Raw genomic sequence first — 23,514 nt, forward strand, 5'->3', positions numbered from 1 at the left:
ATTCCCTCCCAGAACCTTTCTTCTTATCCACCTCCGTCTCCACTTTAAAGATCTTCCTTAAAACCTATTTCTTTAATCAAGCATTTGGTCATTTCTCCTAATCCTTCAGCTTGGCACCATGTGTTTTTGCCCAATTGTGCTACTGTGAAGCACCTATAGTCATAAAGTCATTACGGTACATAATGAGGCCATTCGGCACAATGAGTCCATGCCGGCTTTGTAGTGCAATCCAGTAAGTCCCATACCCCCACTCTATCCCGTAGCCCTGCAGGTTTATTTCTCTCAAGTGTCCATCCAATTTCCTTTTGAAATCATTAATCGCCCCCACTCGCACCACCCTAGCAGCCAGCAGGTTCCATGTCATTACCACTTATTGTGTAAAAAAAATTCTACCTCAAATTTGTCCTTGTACCATCAGCAGCTTTCGTTGTCTACCTTATCTAAACTTGTCATAATTTGGTACACCTCTATCAAATGTCCCCTCAATCTCCTTTCCTGCAAGGAGAACAACCCCAGCTTCTTCAACCTTACCTTGTCGCTAAAATCCCTCATCTCTGAAACCTTCTGGTAAATCTCCTCTGCACCCTCTTAAGAACCCTCACATCCTTCCTAAATTGTGCTGACCAGAACTGGATGCAATACTTTAGTTGTGTCCTACCCAGAGCTTTATCGAGGTTCAGCATAACTTCCCTGCTTTTATACTAAATACCTCTATTTATGAAGCCCAAAATTCCATATGCTTTGCTAACTACTCTCTCAATGTGTCCTGCCACATTCAAGGATCTGTACACATGGACCCCAAGGTCCTTCTGTCCTTGCACTTTAGAACTGTGCCATTATGTCTATATGGCCTCTCCCTGTCCCTTCTGCCAAAATGCATCACCTCACACTGCTCTGTATTAAATTCCATCTGCCACTTTTCTGCCTTTTTTTTTCTTATTCTTTCATGCATTTGTTGCCCATCCCTAAATTCCCTTGAGAAGGTGGTGGTGAGCTGCCTTCTTGAACCGATGCAGTCCATCTGATGTAGGTACACCCACAGTGTTGTTAGGGAGAGAGTTCCAGGATTTTGACCCAGCAACAGTGATATAGTTCCAAGTCAGGATGGTGTGTGACTTGGAGGGGAACTTGAAGGTGGTGGTGCTCCCATGTGCCTGCTGCCTTGTCCTATGAGCTATTTGAGGTCGTGGGTTTAGATGGTACTGTAAAAAGGAAGCTTGGTGAGTTGCTGCAGTGCATCTTGTATACGGTAGACACTGCTACCACTGTGCAGCAGTGATAGTGGAGGGAGTGGATGTTTAAGGTGATGGACGGGGTGCCAATCAAGCAGGCTGCTTTGTCCTGGATGCTGTTCAGCTCCAACACCACTCGGGAAGCTTCAGTCATCCAGGCAACTGGAGAGTATTCCATCACACTCCTCACTTGTGCCTTGTAGTTGGTAGAGCAATTGTTTTCTATATGTTAATATATCAATACCTTTGGTACATCTGAATATTGTGCAATGCATTACTTGACATCATACGTGTGTTATTTCTATAGCTTTAGTTACTGTATTTGTTGCACACATAGTACAGCACTTGTTTACTTGGCAGTGTGATTAAGGATGGCTCACAGATTATTACATCCACCAATGCTTTGAATAAAGCTTATGTTGTAAAGGAATGCTACAAGCACCATATAAGCATATACAACATTTTCAGTACTTTAAGTTGCTTTCTGAACTGCATTCAAACTATATTTCACATAGCAAATGTCACAATTTGGAAAATGTGATTAATCATAGAAAAAGAGGATATTTATACGTTCAGCTGACAGGTGGTTTATGTTTATTCTCTTCATTTTCACATATCTTTTGGAATATGTGTTTATCAGTAAGATTTAAATTAATATGGGATGAAGGATAATTCAAATGTAAAATTAGCCCTTTCTTAATCATTTAAACACTTGAGAACCAAATTACATTTCATTAGTAGGGATTGTTTTCCAAGCTCAAAGTGATACTCAGGTAAATTTGTAATGAAAATACATTCTGTATCATGTACTGAGAGGACATAAAATATCAGCTTTGGCTGACAGCCAGGTGCAAGCTTCCCACTGTTGGCTGGTGGGGATTTGTCAGTTGCATTTCTAAGAAAAAGTGAAAAGCATAAAGAGACAACTGCCAGGCATTGAATCTTGATTTGACCCTTAGTGTTCCCAAATGGCTCGTCATACAGTGGTAATGACAAAGACTGCAGAGATGTTAGCAAGCACCTGTCTGAACACTCAGCTGTTTGCAAGTCTGAGACCAGGAGGATACGAAAACAAAATATTTTTCTTAAAAGTATGTGTTTTTTTTCTCATCGTTTTTCACTACCAAGCACACATCTAATGATATTCAGGTACAGTTTACGCTTTATGTAAATCACTTAGACCTTGTAACACAGAGTAACATTTCAAAATTTTCTGATAAACCAAACTTGAGGTGTGACAAACAGTGAAGATGATGTAAATCAACTGCAACAGGACGTAGATGAGGTACAATGGCAGAGTGTGATGTTACTGGACTAGTAATCCAGATGCCCAGGCTAATCTAGGAACATGAGTTCAGAACCCACAAGGACAGCTGGTGGAATTTAAATTAAATTAATTAATAAATCTGGAATTAAAAGCTAGACTCAGTAATGGTGAAACTATTGGATTTTCATAAAAACCCCATCTGGTTCGCTAATGTCCTTTAGGGAAGGAAATCTGCCTTCCTTATCCGGTCTACCAATGTTTGACTCCAGACCCATATCACAGTTGACTCTCAACTGCTCTCTGAAATAGGCTAGCAAGCTACTCAGTTGTATCAAACTGCCACAGAAAAGTTGAAAAGAAATAAAACCAGACGGACCACCTAGCGTTGACCTAGGCACCAGAAACGACAGCAACAACAGCACACCCTGCCCGGTCGACTCTGCAAAGTCCTCCCTTTTAACATCTGGGGGTGGAGAGCGGTCCCCCAGACTAGTCAAGTGTGACATAGTCATACTTACCTTACACCCAATATCCCATACTCCTCCATCACCATTCCTGGGTATGTCCTGTCCCACCAGCAGGACAGACCCAACAGAGATGATCGCACAGTAGTATATAGTTGGGAGAGTGTTGCCTATCATCGCAGCCCCAGGACATCGCTACAGGACTTCCTCAGGGTAATATTCTAGGCCCAACCATCTTCAGCTGCTTCATCAGTGACCTTCCGTCCATCATCAGATCACAAGTGGGGATAGTCACTGATGATTGCAGAGTGTTCAGTACCATTCACGACTCCTCAGATACTGAAGCGGTCTGTACCTGCAGGCAGCAAGACCTGGACTGAAAAGTGACAAGTGACTTTCATGCCACACAAGTGCCAGGCACTGACGATCTCCAACAAGAGAGAATCTAACCATCTCCCCATCAAATTCAATAGCATTGCCATCACAAAATCCCCCACAATCAACAATCAGGGGTTACTATTGACCAGAAACTGAACTGGAACAGCCATATAAATACTGTGGCTACAAGAACAGGTCAGACGCTGGGAACTCTGTGGCGATAACTCACCGCCCGACTCCCCAAAGTAAAGCCTGGCTCGGGTATAAAATTAAAAGCCGACCCAACAACAGCCGACCCGAACCTGACCCGGGCCAGAGTCCTTTAATTTTTTCGAAAGCCCGACCCGACCCTAACCCGACACGTAGTCGGGCAGATGGTCATAGACATTTGTGCTCTGATCCACAATGACCTGAGGCCTCGAGGCCCAATAGCCTCCATGGCAGTCCCTTACCTGCAGCTGTCAAGGTCACCGTCACCCTAAATTTCTATGAAATGGGTCGTTCCAGGGATCAACTGTGGACCTAGCTAGTATCTCGCAATCTCATCACACCATCAGGCAGATCACGGATATCCTATTCCGGAGGGCGGTAACTACATCCACTTTGGCACAGATGGGCCTGCGCAGGCACAGAGGGCTTTGGGCTTTGCCGCCATCAATAGATTCCCTCAGGTCCAGGGCATCATTGATTGCACCCATGTAGCCATCAAGGCACCAACAGACCAGCCAGTCAGATTCCTGAACAGAAAGGGCTACCACTCATTGAATGTCAGGCTGCTCTGTGACTGCAGGAATGAGTCTTGCACATGTGCGTCCGGTTCGCGGGCAGCTGTCATGACTCCCTTATCCTTCGAGAGTCCGAGGTGCCGCACCTCTTCAGGCTCACATCCAGACTCTGTGGGTGACTTCTAGGAGATAAGGGTTCTCACCTAAAGAGATGGCTTCTGACGCCTGTCCAAAACCTGGACATGGATGGAGAGAGGAGCTACATCCAGAGCTGCCATCTAGCACAAATCTGCATTGAATAGACCATTGGCATCTTGAAGATGTGCTTCCATTGCCTTGGCCGGTCAGGTGGTACCCTCCAATACAGTCCAGCCAGAGTGTCCCGTATCGTGATCATCTGCTGCGCCCTGCACAACATGACAATGCAAAGAGACCTGGAGATGTATTAAGAGGAGGAGCTCGAACACCACTCCATCTCGGAGAAGGATTGGGAAGAGGCGGCCAGTGACCAGGCAGCGCAGGATACCCAGTGATGCTATCCCAGATCTCAGGGAGAACTGTAGGCTGGCATGACTGCAGGGCCATGCTGATTCAGCAGTTATTCCCCCCCAAGCCTTTGCAGCTGATAACCCAAAACTCACCTTCCAGCGTAGAGCTACCATACTGCTATGACCTGTATCTGCTTTGACCCATTGCCAACCATGAGCATAGAGAATGAGGGTTCCTCTGCCAACCTTCTGCAACATCACAAGGCATAGGGATATAACATTTCCAGGGCACCTGTTCTTCCGCCCCCACCTACCCCACAATGCTACATCCCCCTTCAGACATGAAACACACATCAGATTGATAACGTAAACAAGTGATATTGTGATGATAACAAGACAGCATACAAATGTGCAGAACAGCACCCAGGTGACCCATATAGTGAAATCAACGGCATATCACCTTTCTTTCTCTAACACTTCTACAGGGTACTCGCCTGTGGCAGAGGATGAGGAGGAGGCAGCCTGCTCCTTGGTCTCATGACTTCCACCGTCATCTTGGAGATGCCCATGGGGGCTTCTCCACAGGCTGCCGTGCCTGCGTCCCTGCAGGTGCTGCCTCTGTCACAGGACCTTGGTACACAAATGGTTTGAGTCAGACAGGGCAAGCCGCCGAAGCATCACTGTGTCTGTCCTCTGTCCTGCAAGGGGAACTGCCCACAGCTGAAGCTGCCTCACCCTCCTTTCTGCTCACGCATGATGTGTGGTTCATCCAGTGCTTCCCTTTCCACGCTACTGTGGAGTTTAACCAAGGCGAATGTGTCTGCATTGGTGGAAAGTGTTGAGGTGGGATGCAATGGTGCTGGTTCCGTGGAGTCTACCCCCTGCCGAGGATGGCAGTGCCGATTGGGCAGGTGTGCTCGGCTCCCTCTCTGCAGCTGGCCCTGTGGAAAACACAAGAAACTGGAAATGAGAACTCATCCTACTCAACAAATGTCCCAACACAACCATCCCCTCAGATAACAGCGCTCAAAGATCCACAGCCGCATTGGGCAGGGGTCTCCTTCATGCCTTTCACCTCAGGAAAGAGCTATCCAATGACCCTGCTGCTCAAGGACTCCTGTCTCTCATCCCCCGCCGACTGCCCGAGGGCACCTTGGCGATCTCTAGTGCCGCCTTCTCCATCGGGGTCAAAGTGTGCAGTTGGGCCACATCACCACCTGTTCTGGCCATCTCGCGTGCATTGTGGGCTCTTCTGCAGGATGAGAGGAAAGTGATTCATGAGTAGGCTCTCCTCCCTCATCTCTTCCAGCATGACACATGTGTGAGCTGATGTTCCCCTCATGCATGTCCCCATCTGAATGGTGCCCCAAATGTGGGTGGCTGCCATTCCAGTGTTCTGACTGGTCATTTGGACTGACAATGTTAAGGATAATTATGGACATTCGAATGCATACTGGTGCATAGAGTTGGTGACCAAACAGCCAAATGCTGCTGGCCACTCACCTTACCAGACCTCAAGAGGTCACTGAACCTCTTCCTACACTGGAGGCACTCCCTTCTGGAGAGTTCTCTGCTGCTGACCTCTGTGGCCACCTCCATTCATGCCCTCTTGGTGTCTCTGGGTGAATTTCTCCTTCCAGACGCCAGGCAGAACACCTCTCTCCTCTCTGCCATTGCATCTGTCAACGCCTCAAGAAAGGCATCAGAAAATTGTGGTGCCGCCTGTGAATGCATGCCCATGCCAGCACTGGCCTGGCCCTCTGATCTCCCTGCTGCTCCATATCTTCAGGCAATGGCAAGTCCAGTCATGGCTGCTGCTGACCTTTTTAAAATTGGCCTCAGTAACTTAGTCCTGCCTCCAGGACACTTCCTCTAATTGGGTTCCAGATTTACTCCCAGGCCAATTAGGCCCTTTACATTTGAAAATAGCATCGCATCAGCAATGTTGATGCGGTGCGGACTGGGACCTGGAAATGTTCCGGGCGTAGGGTTCCCGACCCTGGAACGAGAATCCAGCCCAGGGTGTCACATTTGCCACTCTCCAATCCTCTGCCACCTCCCTTGTATGTCAGGAAAATTAGAAGATTATGGCGAGCCCTTCTGCTATTTTCACTGCCACTTACTTTACTAACCTGGGATGCAAGTCATCTGGACAAGGCAACTTATCCACTCTAAACATAGCCTGCCTTTCCAGGACATCCTTCCCATCCCATTATTTACCTCTACTGTCTCCACTTCTACTGATATTTTATCAGCATCCTCTTCCTTGGTAAACACCAATACAAAGTACTCATTAAATATTCTAGCGCCTCTAAGCATATATCACCTTCTTTGTCCCTCATAGGCCCCACCCACCTCTTACTACCCACTTACTGCTTTTGCATGCAGGTAGAAGATTTTTGGGTTCCCTTTTATATTAACTGCCATTCTATTCTCATATTCTTTCTTTGCCATCCTTATTTTCCTCTTCACTTTCCCCCTCAGCTTGTTGTGTTTGGCCTGGTTCTCTCAAAGAATTCACCTACTTGCATCATACTCCCTCTTTTTTTTATTTTGTCATATTCTGTATCTCCCTCGTCATCCAAGGAGCCCTGGCTTTGATTCCCCTACCTTGTCATCCTTGTTGGAATATACCTAGCCTGTACCTGAAACATCTCCTCCTTAAAGATCACCCATTGTTCCATTAGTTTTTCCTGTCAGTCTATGGTTCCATTTTACCCAGGCTAGATTAACTTTCATTCTGTTGAAGCTAGCCCTCTTCTAATTTAGAAGTTCTACTTTAGATTGTTACTTGCTGTTCTCCATTACAAATCTAAACCTTATGACACGAAGATCACTCTTATCTAAGTGTTCTCCACAAACACTTGGCCCACCTCATTATCCAGCACCAGAACCAGCAACACCTCCTTCCCAGTTGGATTGACAACATACTGATCAAGGAAGTTCTCCTGAACGCATTTCAGAAATTCCTTCCCCTCCTTACCCTTTACTCTACTCTAACATTATCTCAATTGATATTTGGATAATTAAAGTCCCCCAATATCACCACTCTGTAGTTCTTGTGATTTCCCTGCAGATTTGCTCCTCTATCTCGCTCATTATTTGGAGGCCTATAGAATGCTCCCAGTAGTGATCATCCCCTTTTTGCTTCTAAGCAAATGGAGTTTGTCCATGCCCCCTTAAGGACATCCTCTCTTTCCAACACTGCACTGTCTTCCCTAATCTGTACTGCCACCCCATCTCCCTTTTTTCCTTCCCTATCTTTTCTGAACACTTTATATCCCTGAATGTTAAGTGCACAGATCTCACCATTTTAAGCCATATTTTCATTGTTGCCATTGCATCATATTCTCACACAGCTGTTTGTGCTTGTAGTTCTCCAACCTTATTCGCCACACTTTGTGTGTTTACATACATGCATCCTAAACTTGTCCTTGTATTCCTCATAGTCCTTCTTAGTCTGCTTCCATCAAATATGGTACTACTTCCTTCTCTAGTGCGATCCAACATTCTCACCCCTTTATGCACCTTATTCCTGTTTTCTACTTCAATATGCACTATTGCTTTTAACTGTGGGTCTCCAGTACTGATCTCTCTCAGGCTCACTCTAATTCCTGCTCACTCCCTGTTGTCACATTTAACTGTGGGTCTCCGGCACTGTTCTCTCTCGGGTTCATTCTCTTTGTGACCTTGGAACATTTTTCTACTTTAAAGGGATTATGTAATGCAAATTGTTGTGTGGTTCAATTTAAGCAATAATCTGAAGTATTAGGCTATCAGGATTACTTTTAAGTATTTCTGTTTTCTTCCTTTGAGTGAAGCTCAGAGTCAGAAAGAAAATGTGCTGGTTTTCAAATACAAAGCAGTCAAAGTACAATCTTCAAACTAAAACTATTGAACTCATTAATGTATTTATTGCATTATATTTAGTCATTCATTCATGGAATGTCAGCATTGCTGGCAAGGCCAGGAGTTATTGCCCATTCCTAGTTACCTTTGCGAAGGAGTTGGTGAGCTGTCTTCTTGAATCAATGCAGTCCATGTGGTAAAGGTGCTCTTACAGAGCAGTTAGGTAGGGAGTTCCAGGAATTTGGCCCAATGTTGAAGAAGGAACAACAATATATTTCCACGTCAGGATGGTGTGTGACTCACAGAGGAATCTGGAGGAGGTGATGTTCCCATGCGCCTGTTGTCCTTGCCCTTCTAGGTGGTAGAAGTCATGCGATTGGGAGGTGCTGTAAAGAGGCCTTGGCAAGTTGCTGCAGTGCATTTTGTATATGGATATTGTTATGACCGAGGTGGGAGTAATGGATTGTCAATTCAGTCCCATCACTCCACAGGTCATAGCATATTATTAAGGTTTCCCAACTACCGAAAATTAGCCAAATTAAACACTTTATTAACCTCCAGAATAAAATAGACCAAACCGGGTATCTTTAAACAACAACAAATTAACTATTAATAAACTAAATCTTAAACAATTTTGAGATAAATCTATGTTTAAAGACCTTATAACTTCTTTATTCCTTCTCCCTCATGCACATTCAAAAACTAACGGTTAACCGGTTTCAAAATGATGTTTTAAATTAGAGCTGTTTCTTAGGAATAAATAAATAGCTGGATTGTAAGTCCTGGTGATTTATGTTCCCGGTTTGGTGAGGTGTCTCAAAGTTGAATAGTCAGATGCCACTCGAAGCCTCCAGGTGAATTCGATGAACAGTCTTTAATAGATAGGCATTCAAAGCACTTTGGTTGTAGCAGGTGTCACACAGTTCTTTCAACAAGGAGTATAGCAACAGGTCTATTTGAATTTTTAAATTGGCAGTCTATCAGTAGAAACTTTACTGAGAATTCCAGAACTCACAGAAACACAGGCAACAGAAAGTCACTCCTGAGGCAAAATCTTCTTAAAGATTGGAATTAAAAAGGAATTTGCTACCTCCAACAATACCAATGTTCTTTTCCAGGGTTTTTTCCCTCCTTAGGCAATAACACAGCCTGTAGATCAAAGTAGATTTTTCTGCTGAGAAAAAGACAACTCCTTTCTTCAGTAGAACATGCTTTGCTGGTCTCCAGATCAAACTGGTTCTAGCCAGTCTTTACACACAGTTAACTAATACAGTACAGCAGGTGGCTTCTCTCTGCCTTAAAGGTACACAGCACCACCCACCCCTTAGTTTTTAAACCGAAGGAAAAAAACTCCCAGGACAATATGCATCAACTAATCTTTCTCTACCCACTTAATGAGATATACCTCTGCCTGCAGAATGGGCGAACTTTCACATGTTGATGCCCATCATGCATTGGAGTTCAAATGTGATGTTATTAAGAAAGTACCTATTAAAGGGAAATGGACACAGATTTTGTCCGTTGTCCTTTTCAACAAATTTTTGCAAAACAGAAATTTTAACAATGAATACCTTGTTCCTGTTAAGTTTCTTATTTACTGATACAAGAAATGAAATGAGTATTCAGTGAAATGTGGAATCTCTGGCATTTGTATAATTGGATTTGTTCTGGTATTTTGAGGAAGGTGCTGTCTAAGGAGCCTTGGTGCATTGTTGCCGTGCATCTCGTAGATGGTACACACTGCTGCCATTGTGCGTCAGTGGTGGAGGGAGTGAATGTTTGTGGATGGGGTGCCAATCAAACGGGCTTCTTTGTCCTGGATGGTGTCGAGCTTCTTGGGTGTTGTTGGAGCTGCACCCATCCAGGCAAGTCACACCTGACTTGTGCCTTGAAGATGGTGGACAGGCTTTGGGGAGTCAGGAAGTGAGTTGCTCATCACAGGATTCCTAGCCTCTGCTCTTGTAGCCACAGTATTTATATGGCTATTCCAGTTCAGTTTCTGGTCAATGGTAACCCCCAGGATGTTGATAGTGGGGGATTCAGTGATGGTAATGCCCTTGAACGTCAAGGGCAGATGGTTAGATTCTCTCTTGTTGGAGATGGTCATTGCCTGGCACTTGTGTGGTGCGAATGTTACTTGCCACTTATCAGCCCAAGCCCGGATATTGTCCTGGTCTTGCTGCATTGCATCACGGACTGCTTCAGTATCTGAGGAGTCGCAAATGGTGCTGACCATTTTGCAATCATCAGCGAACTTCCCCACTTCTGACCTTATGATTGAAGGAAGGTCATTGATGAAGCAGCTGTAGATGGTTGGGCCTGAGGAACTCCTGTAGTGATGTCCTGGATATGAGATTTTTGACCTCCAACAACCACAACCATTTTCCTTTGCGCTAGGTATGACTCCAACCAGCAAAGAGTTTTTCCCCTGATTCACATTGATTCCAGTTTTGCTAGGGCTCCTTGATGCCATACTTGTCAAATGTTGCCTTTATGTCAAGGGTAGTTACTCTCACCTCACCTCTTGAGTTCAGGTCTTTTATCCATATTTGAACCAAGGCTGTAATGAGGTCAGGAGCTGAGTGGCCCTGGCGGAACCCAAACTGAGCGTCAGTGAGCAGGTTATTGCGAAGCAACTGCCACTTGATAGCACTGTAGATGACACCTTCTATCACTTTACTAATGATTGAGAGTAGACTGATGGGGCAGTAATTGGCTGGGTTGAACTTGCCCTGCTTTTTGTGTACAGGATGTACCTGAGCAATTTTCCACTTTGCCGGGTAGATTCTAGTATTGTAGCTGTACTGGAACAGCTTGGCTAGGTGCACGACAAGTTCTGGAGCACTGGTCTTCAGTACTATTGCTGGAATATTGTCAGGGCCCATAGCCTTTGCAGTATCCAGTGCCTTCAGTCGTTTCTTGATAGCACACGGAGTGAATCGAATTGGCTGAAGACTGGCATCTGTGATGCTGGGGAATTTCGGAGGAGGCCGAGATGGATCATCAACTCGGCACTTCTGGTTGAAGATTGTTGCAAATGCTTCAGCCTTATCTTTTGCACTGATGTGCTGGGCTCCCCCATCATTGAGGATGGGGATATTTGTGAAGCCACCTCCTCCAGTTAGTTGTTTAATTATCCACCACCATTCATGACTGGATGTGGCAGGACTGCAGAGCTTAGATTTGATATATTGGTTATGGGATCGCATAGCTCTGTCTATCACATGCTGCTTACACTGTTTGGCACGCAAGTAATCCTGTGTTGTAGCTTCACCAGGCTGACACCTCATTGGTGCTGCTCCTAGCATGCCCTCCTGCACTCTTCATTGAACCAGGGTTGGTCTCCTGGCTTGATGGTAACAGTAGAGTGGGGAATATGCCAGGCCATGAGGTTACAGATTGTGGTTGAGTACAATTCTGCTGCTGCTGATGGCCCACAGCGCCTCATGGATGCCCAGTTTTGCATTTCTAAATCTGTCCAAAATCTATCCCATTTAGCACGGTGGTAGTGCCACACAATACGATGGACGGTATCATCAATGTGAAGGCGGGACTTCGTCTCCACAAGGACTGTGCGGTGGTCACTCCTAACAATAGTGTCATGGACAGATGCATCTGCGGCAGGCAGATTGGTGAGGATGAGGTCAAGTATATTTTTCCCGCTTGCTGGTTCCCTCATCACCTGCCGCAGACCCAGTCTAGCAGCTATGTCCTTCAGGATTCGGCCAGCTCGGTCAGTTTATCCATCCATTGCATTGCAGTGTGGGAACTAAGCGCTGTAAGTCTGTAATTGTCAGTAGATTAATAGGAAATGATGAGACTCTGCAGAGTGATATCTACTGAGTAAGAACTGTACTTGATGTCAGTTTTACTAGGCAGTGGTTTGTATTCTCTGTTTCACATTATTACCTAATGCTCCAACGGCTGGCACAGCGGAGTCATTTAACGTTACAGCTAGCAGAAGACACACATTGCTCAGAGATCTGACTGACTCAGCTGTTGCAATGTACTTCAAATGTCTACTCAGTAAGTAAATTAATAATGTGGAGTACTACAACAATTTATATAAATACCTTATAAGGAATGGTTATTGATGTAAGGAATTACTAGTTTCGAGGTATTTTAAGAACGCCCTGAAAAAGATAGGCTGACCCTCTTGTGTCAGAGATTACAGTTGGCAAGAAATGGAGAAAGTGGGTACAGGTTACTGAGTTGGATGATCATGATCATAATGAATGGTGGAGCAGGCTCAAAGGGCTGAATGGCCTACTCCTGCTCCTATTTTCTATGTTATGTTTCTATGAAATGCACAGAGTATAACATTTTAAACTGTGTAGTTCCAGAAAAGGCCTCGTGTTATTACATGTCTTTTTATAATTTGGCTGATGTAATGGTTGTGATCAGGAAAGTTTATTACATTTGTTTTATGTTAGCCATTCTAGAGAAGCAGTGTTTAATATTTGTGAATTGCAAACTAAAATACAGCCTGTGGGAAATTAAAACCTCAGATCCAGTTATGTGTGAACATATTTAATAATGTCATAAAATTAAAACCTATCTTAGTCTGAAACAGGTTTCCAACACTATCTTGAGAAAGAAGCAACTTAGACAAGATGATTCACAGAGTGTTACACTTAGAACGCTAGTCAGTGGATGGTGGGTAGGTTGGCTGATTGGGATATTTAAACGTAGATGTGTTGCTCATTTGTACATATAACCAGGATGGCATGATTATATCAAGATCCTCATTTTTATCTTTCTTGTAGATTTCGCTGTTTAAACTGCGTGGAATTTCCAGTAGTGGTTTATAGCAGCTGTGAGCTACTGCTGAAACTATGATAATCGGCAGTTACACAACTCTGTGCACCCGAACTTGCAAGAAATGTTTTCTTGTTAACGTAATAGAGGGAGGCAATGCATGCTATAAACCTAATACAAGATGGGAAATTGTGGTTTTTGCTTACAGAAAATAAAGAACTTTCAATGGAAATACATATCCACTCAAAGGAAATCAGAGTGGCCCTGATCTTTGAGTATGTGTCATCGGTGGTTCAGTGCCCTATATCAGAAAATATCCAATGCAATCCTGGCCAGCCTCCCATACTCTAGCCTCTGTAAACTTAAGGTCACATGCTCACTGACCTATATTGGCTCCCGCTTAAGCAATGCTTGATTTTAAAATTCTCATCCTTATTCTCAAATCCCTCCATGCTTTCGCCTCCCTATTTCTGTAATCTCCTTCAGTCCTACAGCCCTCCAAGATATCTGCACTCCTCTAATTTGTGGCCGTGCCTTCAACTGCCAAGGGTCTAAGCTCTAGAATTCCCTCCTGAAACCTCTGCACCTCTCTTTCCTCCTTTTAAGATGCTCCTTAAAACCTACCTCTTCAGCCAAGCTTTTGATCATCTGCCGTAATATCTCCTTAAGTGGCTTAGTGTCGAAGTGTTACAATGCTCCAGTGAAGCGCCTGGGACATTTTATTATGTTAAAGGTGTTGTATAAATATAAGTTGCTGTTGTGATAGAATATGAGTAATAGAAGTAAACCAAGTTAAAGGGAGGGAGAAGACAATCAGAAGACAAGTTTGCTTAGGCTGTTCTTGATTGCCCCGCTGATGCCTCAAGCACCAAAGCTAGAGGTTGGGAGCAATAACTCTGAGAAATAGTGAGATGCAGCCAGCAGGGTAATTTAAAGAAGGTGGAAAGAAAATTTTGGGAAGCAATAAAAGAAAAATTATTGCTTACAGATTAATCTAGCATATTTCTTTGCCTTCCAGTTTCCTTCTCTTGTCATGAAAGTGATCACACTTGCTGGTTTCCCAGCTGCTGACAATCCTTTGGTATTTTGTCCAAGTAGTCATTTTCAATGTTATAGGAGTAATGCCATGAATTTGTGCTCCCAGCAGGCACAGAGCTTCACACCGGGAGTAAACATTTTAAAATTTACCCTTTTGTGTCAGTCAGTTTATTGACTGGGGACATCACAATCAAGCCTGATCATCAATGACATTGCATGTGCTCTTTCTAGCAGGGGAAGCTGAAAGAAAAGAAGGACTGCATTTGTATAGCGTCTTTTACAGTCTCGGGGCATCCCAGAGCACTTTTCAAAAGTAGTCACTGTTGGAATGTGGGAAACACGGCAGCCAATTTGCATACAGCAAGATCCCGCAAATGGCAATGTGATGATTAAATAATCTGTTTTAGTTATGTTGGGATTAGGATTAGGAAACTAGCTAATTTCCCAGGATACTGAAGTCAACTTTTAAACCCCCCTCCTCCCTAGCTAAGATCAACTAACTCAGTACAGAATAGTGATTGAACCTAGAATCTTCCTGGTGTGTGTACCTCAATACCATTCCACATGTGCAATAAATCATTGGAAGAGCAGTTTAGTTTTACCTTTATCAGTTGAAAAACCTGCTGTTGTCTTGTTGGGAACTTTGTTCAGTCTCTTTACAGTTTGGAATTCAGTCACTGTATGTACTGAGTTTTGAACAGTCAGTTATTTTGGTTGGACTGCTGTGACATTTCTGGTTATACGCAGCATAATGTTAGAGGGAAGCAACAGAAAAGCAAAGTTGAGAGAAGATCAAATATAAAATAGAAATGCTGGAAATACTCATCCGGTCTGGCAGCATCTGTCACGAGAGAAACAGAGTTAATGTTTCAGGTCTGTGACCTTTCATCAGAACTGGAAAAGTTAGAAATGTAATAAGTTTTGAGGAAGTGAAAGGGAAAGGATAGGAAAAAGAACAAAAGGGAAGCTCTGTGATAGGGTAGAGGACAGGAGAGATTAAATGACAAAAGGGTTCAAACACAAGGACGGAATTAGAAAGCAACGAAGGTGAACAAGGTAAAAAAGACAAACCGAAATCCCATTGTGTGAGAGGAGATCAAAACCAGTTGGCTACTGAAATGTGTTGGCATAAACTAAAGCAGTCACTGCCTGTATTCTTTGACATCTGTCATGGTGTCATAGAAAGATTTTAACATGTTCTTATTTTTCCAACCTGAATTTACTCTGAATACTCAAATATTGAACAGCAATAACAACTTATATTTATATAGTGTCTTTAATATAATAAAACATTCTAGGGTGCTTCACAGGGCTGTTACAAATCAAATTAGACACTGAGCCACATGAGACAATATTAGAGCAGATGGCCAAAAAGCTTGGTCAAAAAGTGAGGTTTTAAGAAGGGTCTTGAAGGAAAAAAGAGAAGTAGAGAGTCGGAGAGGTTTGGGGAGGGAATTCTGGAGCTTAGGGCTGAGGCAGCTGAAATCAGGGTTGCTCCAGAGGCAGAATTAGATGAGTCCAGATATCAGAAGGTTTTAGGGCTGGAGGAGATTACAGAGATAGGAAGGGGCAATGCCATGGAGAGATTTGAAAACAAGGATGAGAATTTTAAAATCAAGTTTTGCTTGACCAGGAGCAAATGGAGATCAGCGAACATAGGAGTTGATAGGTGAACGGGACTTGGAGCAAGTAAGGATATGTGCAGCAGAGTTTTGGATGACCTCAAATTTATGGAGGGCAGAATATGGGAGCCCATCCAGGAGTTAGAATAGTCGGGACTAGAGGTAACAAAGGCATGAATGAGGGTTTCAGCAGCAGATGAGCTAGGACAGGGACAAAGTCAGGTGATGTTATGGAAGTGGAAATAGATGGTCTTAGTGATGGCGCAGATATGTGGTTGGAAGTTCATCTTGGGGTCAAATATGACAACAAGGTTGCAAACAGTCTGGTTTAATCTCAGACAGTTGCCACGGTGAGGGATGCAATCCGTATCTAGGGAACAGCATTTGGAGAAGGGACCTAAGAAAATGGCTTCAGACTTCTCAATATTTAACTTGAGAATTTTAGTTATCTTGAATTGGATGAGAAATATTACACATTTCTTTTAGCTGTCGTGTTTAATTGCTTTCATCCTTATTACTTAGCACAAATGCTGTTCCAAATTGCTAAATGTCATGGTAGTTTTTTTTTGCTAAAAAGCAATATGTTGATGTAAATACTTTTAGCTGTAGAACAATGAATTTAGTATTAAGTATTTCAACGAGCAACATCCTTTGTATTTCACTGATACGTCAGTCTTTTTAGTAGACTTAATGAGTCAGATTAGAAGCTCCAAGGCGGTGTGTTTTTAGTGTCTCACTGAATGCCGTTTGTCAGAAGCCTGACTGCCTTTGGTTATGCAAGTATTACCGCATTTCCTCTGCCAGACATTTCCTGTCGGTTTAAATTCGTCCTTGTCACCTGTTCACAGCATTGAAGAGCCCAGCTGCATTCCATGAACAGAGGAAGAGTTTGGAACGTGCAAGGGTAAGAATCTCATTCATGCTTCCCATAATCAATAACCCTTACCAGGCAAACCTGCTTAGGTAATTAAAAATGCCTTAAAGGTACAATATCTACATTGACCTACCTGAGAGTCTAATTGAAAACATTGCAAAAACAAGAACAAACCATTACACTTTGCAAAGATTTGGATAAACTTGACAAAATGTCCATTTCAATTCTATGAATATATTTTTCAATATCCAACTTCACCTTATTCTTATCTTTTCTCCCTTATATTTACCGTGAGTTGCTTCTTACCTTGCAGCCATGCAGCCTGCTTCAAGCAGTACAATCTCAGTCTTGGCCCATGATCAGCTAGCTCATGGTAGGTCTGCTTGACAGTGGGGCAGCTCATAAGAGTCATAGCGTTATACAGCACAGAAACAGGCCTTTCGGCCCACTCTGTCCACAACAGCCATCAAGCATCTATCTATTCTAATTCCATTTTCCAGCACTTGGCCCGTAGCCTTGTATGCTATGGCGTTTCAAGTGCTCATCTAAATATTTCCTAAATGTTGTGAGGGTTCCTACCTCTACCACCCCTTCCATCAGTATGTTCCAGATTCCAACCACCCTCTGGGTGAAAAATGTTTTTCCTCAAATCCCCTCTAAACCTCCTGCCCCTTACCTTTAAATCTATGCCCCCTGGTTATTGACACCTCCGCTAAGGGAAAAAGTTTCTTCCTATCTACCCTATCTATGCCCCTCATAATTTTGTATACCTCAATCAGGTCCCCCCTCAGCCTTCTCTGCCCTAAGGAAAACAACCCTAGCCTATCCAGTCTCTCTTCATAGCTGAAACGCTCCAGCCCAGGCAACATCCTGGTGAATCTCCTCTGCACCCTCTCCAGTGTAATCACATCCTTCCTATAGTGTGGTGCCCAGAACTGTACACAGTACTCCAGCTGTGGCCTAACTAGCATTTTATACAGCTCCATCATAACCTCCCTGCCCTTATATTCTATGCCTCGGCTAATAAAGGCAAGTATCCCATATGCCTTCCTAACTACCTTATCTACCTGTGCTGCTGCCTTCAGTGATCTATGGACAAGTACACCAAGGTCCAAGGTCCCTCTGTACCTCCTAGGGTCCTACCATCCATTGTATATTCCCTTGCCTTGTTAGTCCTCCCAAAATGCATCACCTCACACTTCTCAGGATTAAATTCCATTTGCCAGTGCTCCGTCCATCTAACCAGCCCATCTATATCGTCCCGTAATCTAAGGCTTTCCTCCTCACTAATTACGACACCACCAACTTACGTGTCATCTGCAACTTTACTGATCATACCTCCTATATTCACGTCTAAATCTGTGCCAGTTTCTCCTCTTGTGCTTCCCAAAAAGAAAATTATGGCTATGTCAAGAGCTGGGTGAGGTTCAGAGATGATCAGTCCTAGGACCTGAAGCTGCAAATTGAATATAGTCTTCCCAACAAGCTATCCGCTCTGTTTCCATCAGGAAGATTGACACAGCTGACCTTTCTGCAAGTAAACCAATTCCTGAATAGTTACTGAATAACATTATCAGGAGGGGTGTGAGCTTGTTGGAAGTGTCATCTCTCATTATTACAAAAAAAATCAGCACTTTTCCTATTACAGAAAAATAGAAGCATCTAACCAAAACTTAAAATAAAACTTACAAGTTTATATTCTTTCAGACTGAGGATTATCTGAAACACAAAATACGAAGTAGGCCAGAAAGGTCTGAACTGGTCAGAATGCACATATTAGAAGGTAAGAAAATATCTGAACTCTCCTATGAAAATAATCTTACCAAGTTTATAATTACATAATCTATGAAGCATTTCTGGAAACAACATACTTAGTGTTGCAAATTTCTTCCCATTAAATATTGGCATGAAATCTGCAGAGACCTTGGCAGAGCCTTCGCTTCAGGCCACTCAGATGAAGCTAAAGAGAGCCAGACTGGCAGACGATCTAAATGAAAAGATCGCTCAGAGACCAGGTCCTATGGAACTTGTGGAAAAGAACATTCTTCCTGTAGATTCCAGTTTAAAGGAAGCAATTAAAGGCAAGTAGCAATTTATTCCAAATTTTGCTTAACTTTGGCTTACTGGGACTGATGTAGAGGAGGAATAGGAGCAAATCTTTGTTATGAGGGGAAAGGTTAAAAATACGTGTAATGAAAGAAAGAACAAAAAGAAAGACTTGAATTTATATAGTACTTTTCATAACGTCAGAGCATTCCAAAGTGCTTTACTGGCAATTAAGTACTTTATGAAGTGCAGTCACTGTTGCAATGTAGGAAATATGGTAGCCAATTTGCACACAGCAAGCTCCCACAGACAGCAATGTAATAATGACTGCATAACCTGTTTTAATGGAGTTAGTTGAGGGATAAATAGTGGCCAGGACACAGTGGAGAACTACCCTGTTCATCTTCAAAATACTGCCATGGGATCTTTAACATCCATTTGAGAGGGCAGATGGGACCTCGCTTCTGAAAGACAGCCCTCTTGACAATGCAACACCCCTTCAGCCCTGCACTAGAATGTCAGCCTGCATTTTGTGCTCAAGTCCCTGGAATAGAGCTTGAACCTATGGCCTTCTGACTCGGAGGCAACAGTGCTAGCAACTGACCCACAGCTGACGACAAAGATTAATAGTGTAAAATAGTAAGTGCAAGGGGGGGGTGTCTGGAGTGATGTACTCTAGGGCAGATAGGAGAGAGATTAAGGAGAAGAACAGTAAAGGAGATAATAAAAGGGAAAGGTAAATTGAAGAATATGCATGGATTAAAGTTGTGTGCAAATGTTTAAAGCTGCAGAAATAGCCAAGGAACTAGAAGCACTTATTAGAATGGAGAGACATGATTATATAGCCTTGACAGAAACTTGGGCCCTGATTTTAACTCCCACCCTTCACCCCCCCCCCCCCCACCACCTGGCAGAAACCTGATGTGGGTCGGTTACCCCCACTGATATGTCTTCCCTCCCAGTGTGTCCCCGTGTTAACCTGCTCATTTCAGCAGGTGAGCAAGACAGCTGTAGGAAAAAGAAAGGTCCTGATTTAAGTATGCAGATTAGGTCCATTGATATCCGATCTTCGATCTGCAGTTTGAACCAGAGGTGGCGGAGTAGAGTACATTAAAGAGCACCAAATAGTGGCAAAGAAATCAAGGATGAGACTTATAGGCAATTTAGAGTGGTTTGCAACATTAACGATCCTATGGTAGATGGTGCTAAACAAATATTTGTAGGCAAAAGGGGAGAGATTTTTCAAATGCCTATCTTGTTCTTGTGAATGAAGGAATGAGTAGGATGTTTTATAAGCATTTGCCTCTGTTCTCACAGCAGAAAGCGACTCTTGGCACTTTAGGGGTTCTTGAGAAGGATGTGGAATAGTTCCAATTGCAAATAAACATTCAGAAGAAAACAAAAAAGTTAATTGGACTCAGTGCAGACATATTACCAGGCCCAGATGGTATCCATCCCAGTGGTTGGGGAAACATAGTTTTCCAAAAACCATAATTTTCCAAAAATGTTTGGAAATAGAAATTGTGCCAAAAGACTGGAGGGAGGGAAATGTTACACTCCTATTCAAAAAAGGAGAAGCAATGCACCAGAATGTTATTTTTATTTTGATAAGGAGGCAGAGATTGAGGATTATCGATGACTATTGCTATCAATAAGATTCTTTCTGTCTTTTTTTCTTTCACAGCTAGCAGTTATCTAACACCTTTAACATGAAAAAATGTCCAAAATGTCGGAGTTTCAAACATTTTTGGATACAGAGGGTTATTGAAACAAAGCATACTTTAACATTACTGGGGCAGAGGGCTATAACTTTTAAAAGTTATGTCTGAAAAAGAAGAATAAAAAGGCTTAGGAAAGAGCAAGGAAATGGGTTTAGGGTAGACAGATCAAGTATAGTGCTGGCATATGTATGCTGAATAGCCTGTTTCAGTGTTGCAAATATTATGGTCTATGATACTGAATTCTATGATATTGATTCCAATAAGGTTGGTAGGAGAAGGTCATAGAAGAACAAGAGGCCTGATTTTAAAAACCTGTGTTTTTGAAGTCAAATGTAAAATTATGAGGTGAGGTTAAATAGCAGTAAAGGACTTACCATTTACTTTAAATATTTCGCACTTGAAATACTTTATCCTATTTTTGAATTGCATATTCTCCTCCTTCCGCCAATTTTCTCTTTTTTTCCTGAAAGAGCAGATTCATATAGCGGCTTGTTTCTATGGATACAGATGCATTCTGGCTCAGATAAGTAGCTTTTCTACACATTTGGGCCTATACAGGACTGCGTGCTGCCTGTGAAAGCTGTAAAACTAAGCTCAATTCTGTCCTCGTTAGACACCCATGCATACATTTATTTTCCGGAAGAGATCATTGGATTGTAATCAAGATCAGGATACTCATTAATTTTTTTTCATCAACCCTGTTGCTGAGGCTAATTATAGGACTTGTTGCTGTTCCAACTGAGATCAGCCGGCTCTACACACAGAAATCAGTGGGAGTCATTCAAAGAGGAAATAATGAGAGTACAGAGCCAACATGTACCTGTTAAGGTGAAGGGTAGGACCAACAGGTCCAGGGAACCCTGGATGTCAAGGGATATAGAGGATTGGATCAGGGGGGAGAAAAAAGAAGGCGTAAGGCAGATTCAGAGCGCTGAAAACAGCGGAGGCCCAAGAGGAGTATAGAAAGTGTAGGGGGGGTACTTAAAAAAAAAAAAAAGTAATTAGGAGAGCGAAGAGGGGACATGAAAAAACACTGGCGGGCAAGATGAAGGAAAATCCTAAGGCATTTTATAAGTATATTAAGGGTAAGAGGATAAGCAGGGTAAGAGTAGGGCCCATTAGGGACCAAAGTGGCAATCTGTGTGTGGAGCTGGAGGATATAGGAGAGGTTTTAAATGATTACTTTTCATCTGTGTTTGCTATGGAGAAGGACAAAGTAGGTATAGAGATCAGGGAGGGGCATTGTGATATACTTGAAAATATTAGCATTGAAAGGGAGGAAGTATTAGCTGTTTTAGCAGGCTTAAAAGTGGATAAATCCCCAGGCCCAGTTGAGATGTATCCCAGGCTGTTATGTGAGGCAAGGGAGGAGATAGCAGGGGCTCTGACATAAATTTTCAAATCCTCTCTGGCCACAGGAGAGGTACCAGAGGATTGGAGGACAGTGAATGTGGTGCCATTATTCAAGAAGGGTAGCAAGTATAAACCAGGTAATTACAGGCCGGTGAGTCTAACATCAGTGGTTGGGAAACTATTGGAAAAAATTCTGAGGGACAGGATTAATCTCCACTTGGAGAGGCAGGGATTAATCAGGGATAATCAGCATGACTTTGTCAGGGGGAGATCATGTCTAACTAAGTTGATTGAATTTTTCGAGGAGGTGACCAGATGTGTAGATGAGGGTAAAGCAGTTGATGTAGTCCATATGGACTTCAGTAAGGCTTTTGATAAGGTCCCGCATGGAAGATTGTTTAAGAAGGTAAGAGCCCATGGGAATCAGGGCAAATTGGATCTAAAATTGGCTCAGTGGCAGGAGGCAGAGGGTAATGGTCGAGGGTTGTTTCTGCGAGTGGAAGCCTGTGACCAGTGGTGTACCGCGGGGATTGGTGCTGGGACCCTTGCTGTTTGTAGTGTACATTAATGATTTAGATGTGAATATAGGAGGTATGATGAGTAAGTTCACAGATGACACGAAAATTGGTGGTGTCATAAATAGTGAGGAGGAAAGCCTTAGATTACAGGGAGATATAGATGGGCTGGTAAGATGGGCGGAGTAGTGGCAAATGGAATTTAATCCTGAGAAGTGTGAGGTGATGCATTTTGGGGGGACTAACAAGGCAAGGGAATCTACAATGGATGGTAGGACCCTAGGAAGTACAGAAGGTCAGAGGGACCTTGGTGTACTAGTCCATCGATCACTGAAGGCAGCAGCACAGGTAGATAAGGTGGTTAGGAAAGCATATGGGATACTTGCCTTTATTAGCCGAGGCATAGAATATAAGAGCAGGGAGGTTATGGATGGAGCTGTATAAAACGCTAGTTAGGCCACAGCTGGAGTACTGTGTGCAGTTCTGGGCACCAGACTATAGGAAGGATGTGATTGCACTGGAGACGGTGCAGAGGAGATTCACCAGGATGTTGCCTGGGCTGGAGCGTTTCAGCTATGAAGAGAGACTGAAAAGGGTAGGATTGTTTTCCTTAGAGCAGAGGAGGCTGAGGGGTTGGGGGGGGAGGGGGAACATGATTGAGGTATACAAGATTATGAGGGGTATTGATAGATTAGATAGGAAGAAACTTTTTCCCTGAGTGGAGGTGTCAATAACCAGGGGGCATAGATTTAAGGTAAGTTGCAGGAGGTTTAAAGGGGATTTGAGGAAAAACATTTTCACCCAGAGGGTGGTTGGAATCTGGAACACAGTGCTTGAAGAGGTGGTAGAGGCAGGAACCCGCACAATATTTATGAGGTATTTAGATGAGCACTTGAAATGCCATAGCATACAAGGCTACGAGCCAGGTGCAGGAAAATGGGATTAGAATAGGTAAGTGCTTGATGGCTGGCACAGACACGATGGGCCTAAGGGCCTGTTTCTGTGCTGTATGACTCGATCAAACCCTTGAACCTTCTGTGTCTTTATGGGTCATTTCCACAATGGGTAGAAAAAAGACTGGGTAAATGGTGTGCACACTCAGTGGAAAATAACAAGCCCTCTGCAAAAAATGCCATTTGCTCATCTACACATAAAAAACATGAATTTGTGTTTTAATTTTGGTA

At 43.3% G+C, this 23,514-nt stretch overlaps 1 protein-coding gene across 6 annotated transcripts in view; it reads left to right on the top strand.

The window, feature by feature from the left end:
- mrtfba (myocardin related transcription factor Ba) overlaps nt 1–23,514 on the top strand; it is a 262,413-nt gene that overhangs the window by 196,562 nt on the left and 42,337 nt on the right. For all 6 annotated transcript variants that reach the window (XM_068056259.1, XM_068056256.1, XM_068056260.1 and 3 more), the window contains 3 exons: nt 16,670–16,725; nt 18,403–18,478; nt 18,615–18,776. In XM_068056259.1, the coding sequence (XP_067912360.1) occupies nt 16,670–16,725; nt 18,403–18,478; nt 18,615–18,776 (294 nt within the window). The remainder of the gene's footprint in view (nt 1–16,669; nt 16,726–18,402; nt 18,479–18,614; nt 18,777–23,514) is intronic.

The sequence above is a fragment of the Heterodontus francisci genome, chromosome 24 (genome assembly GCF_036365525.1).
Source record: "Heterodontus francisci isolate sHetFra1 chromosome 24, sHetFra1.hap1, whole genome shotgun sequence".
Classification (NCBI taxonomy): domain Eukaryota; kingdom Metazoa; phylum Chordata; class Chondrichthyes; order Heterodontiformes; family Heterodontidae; genus Heterodontus; species Heterodontus francisci.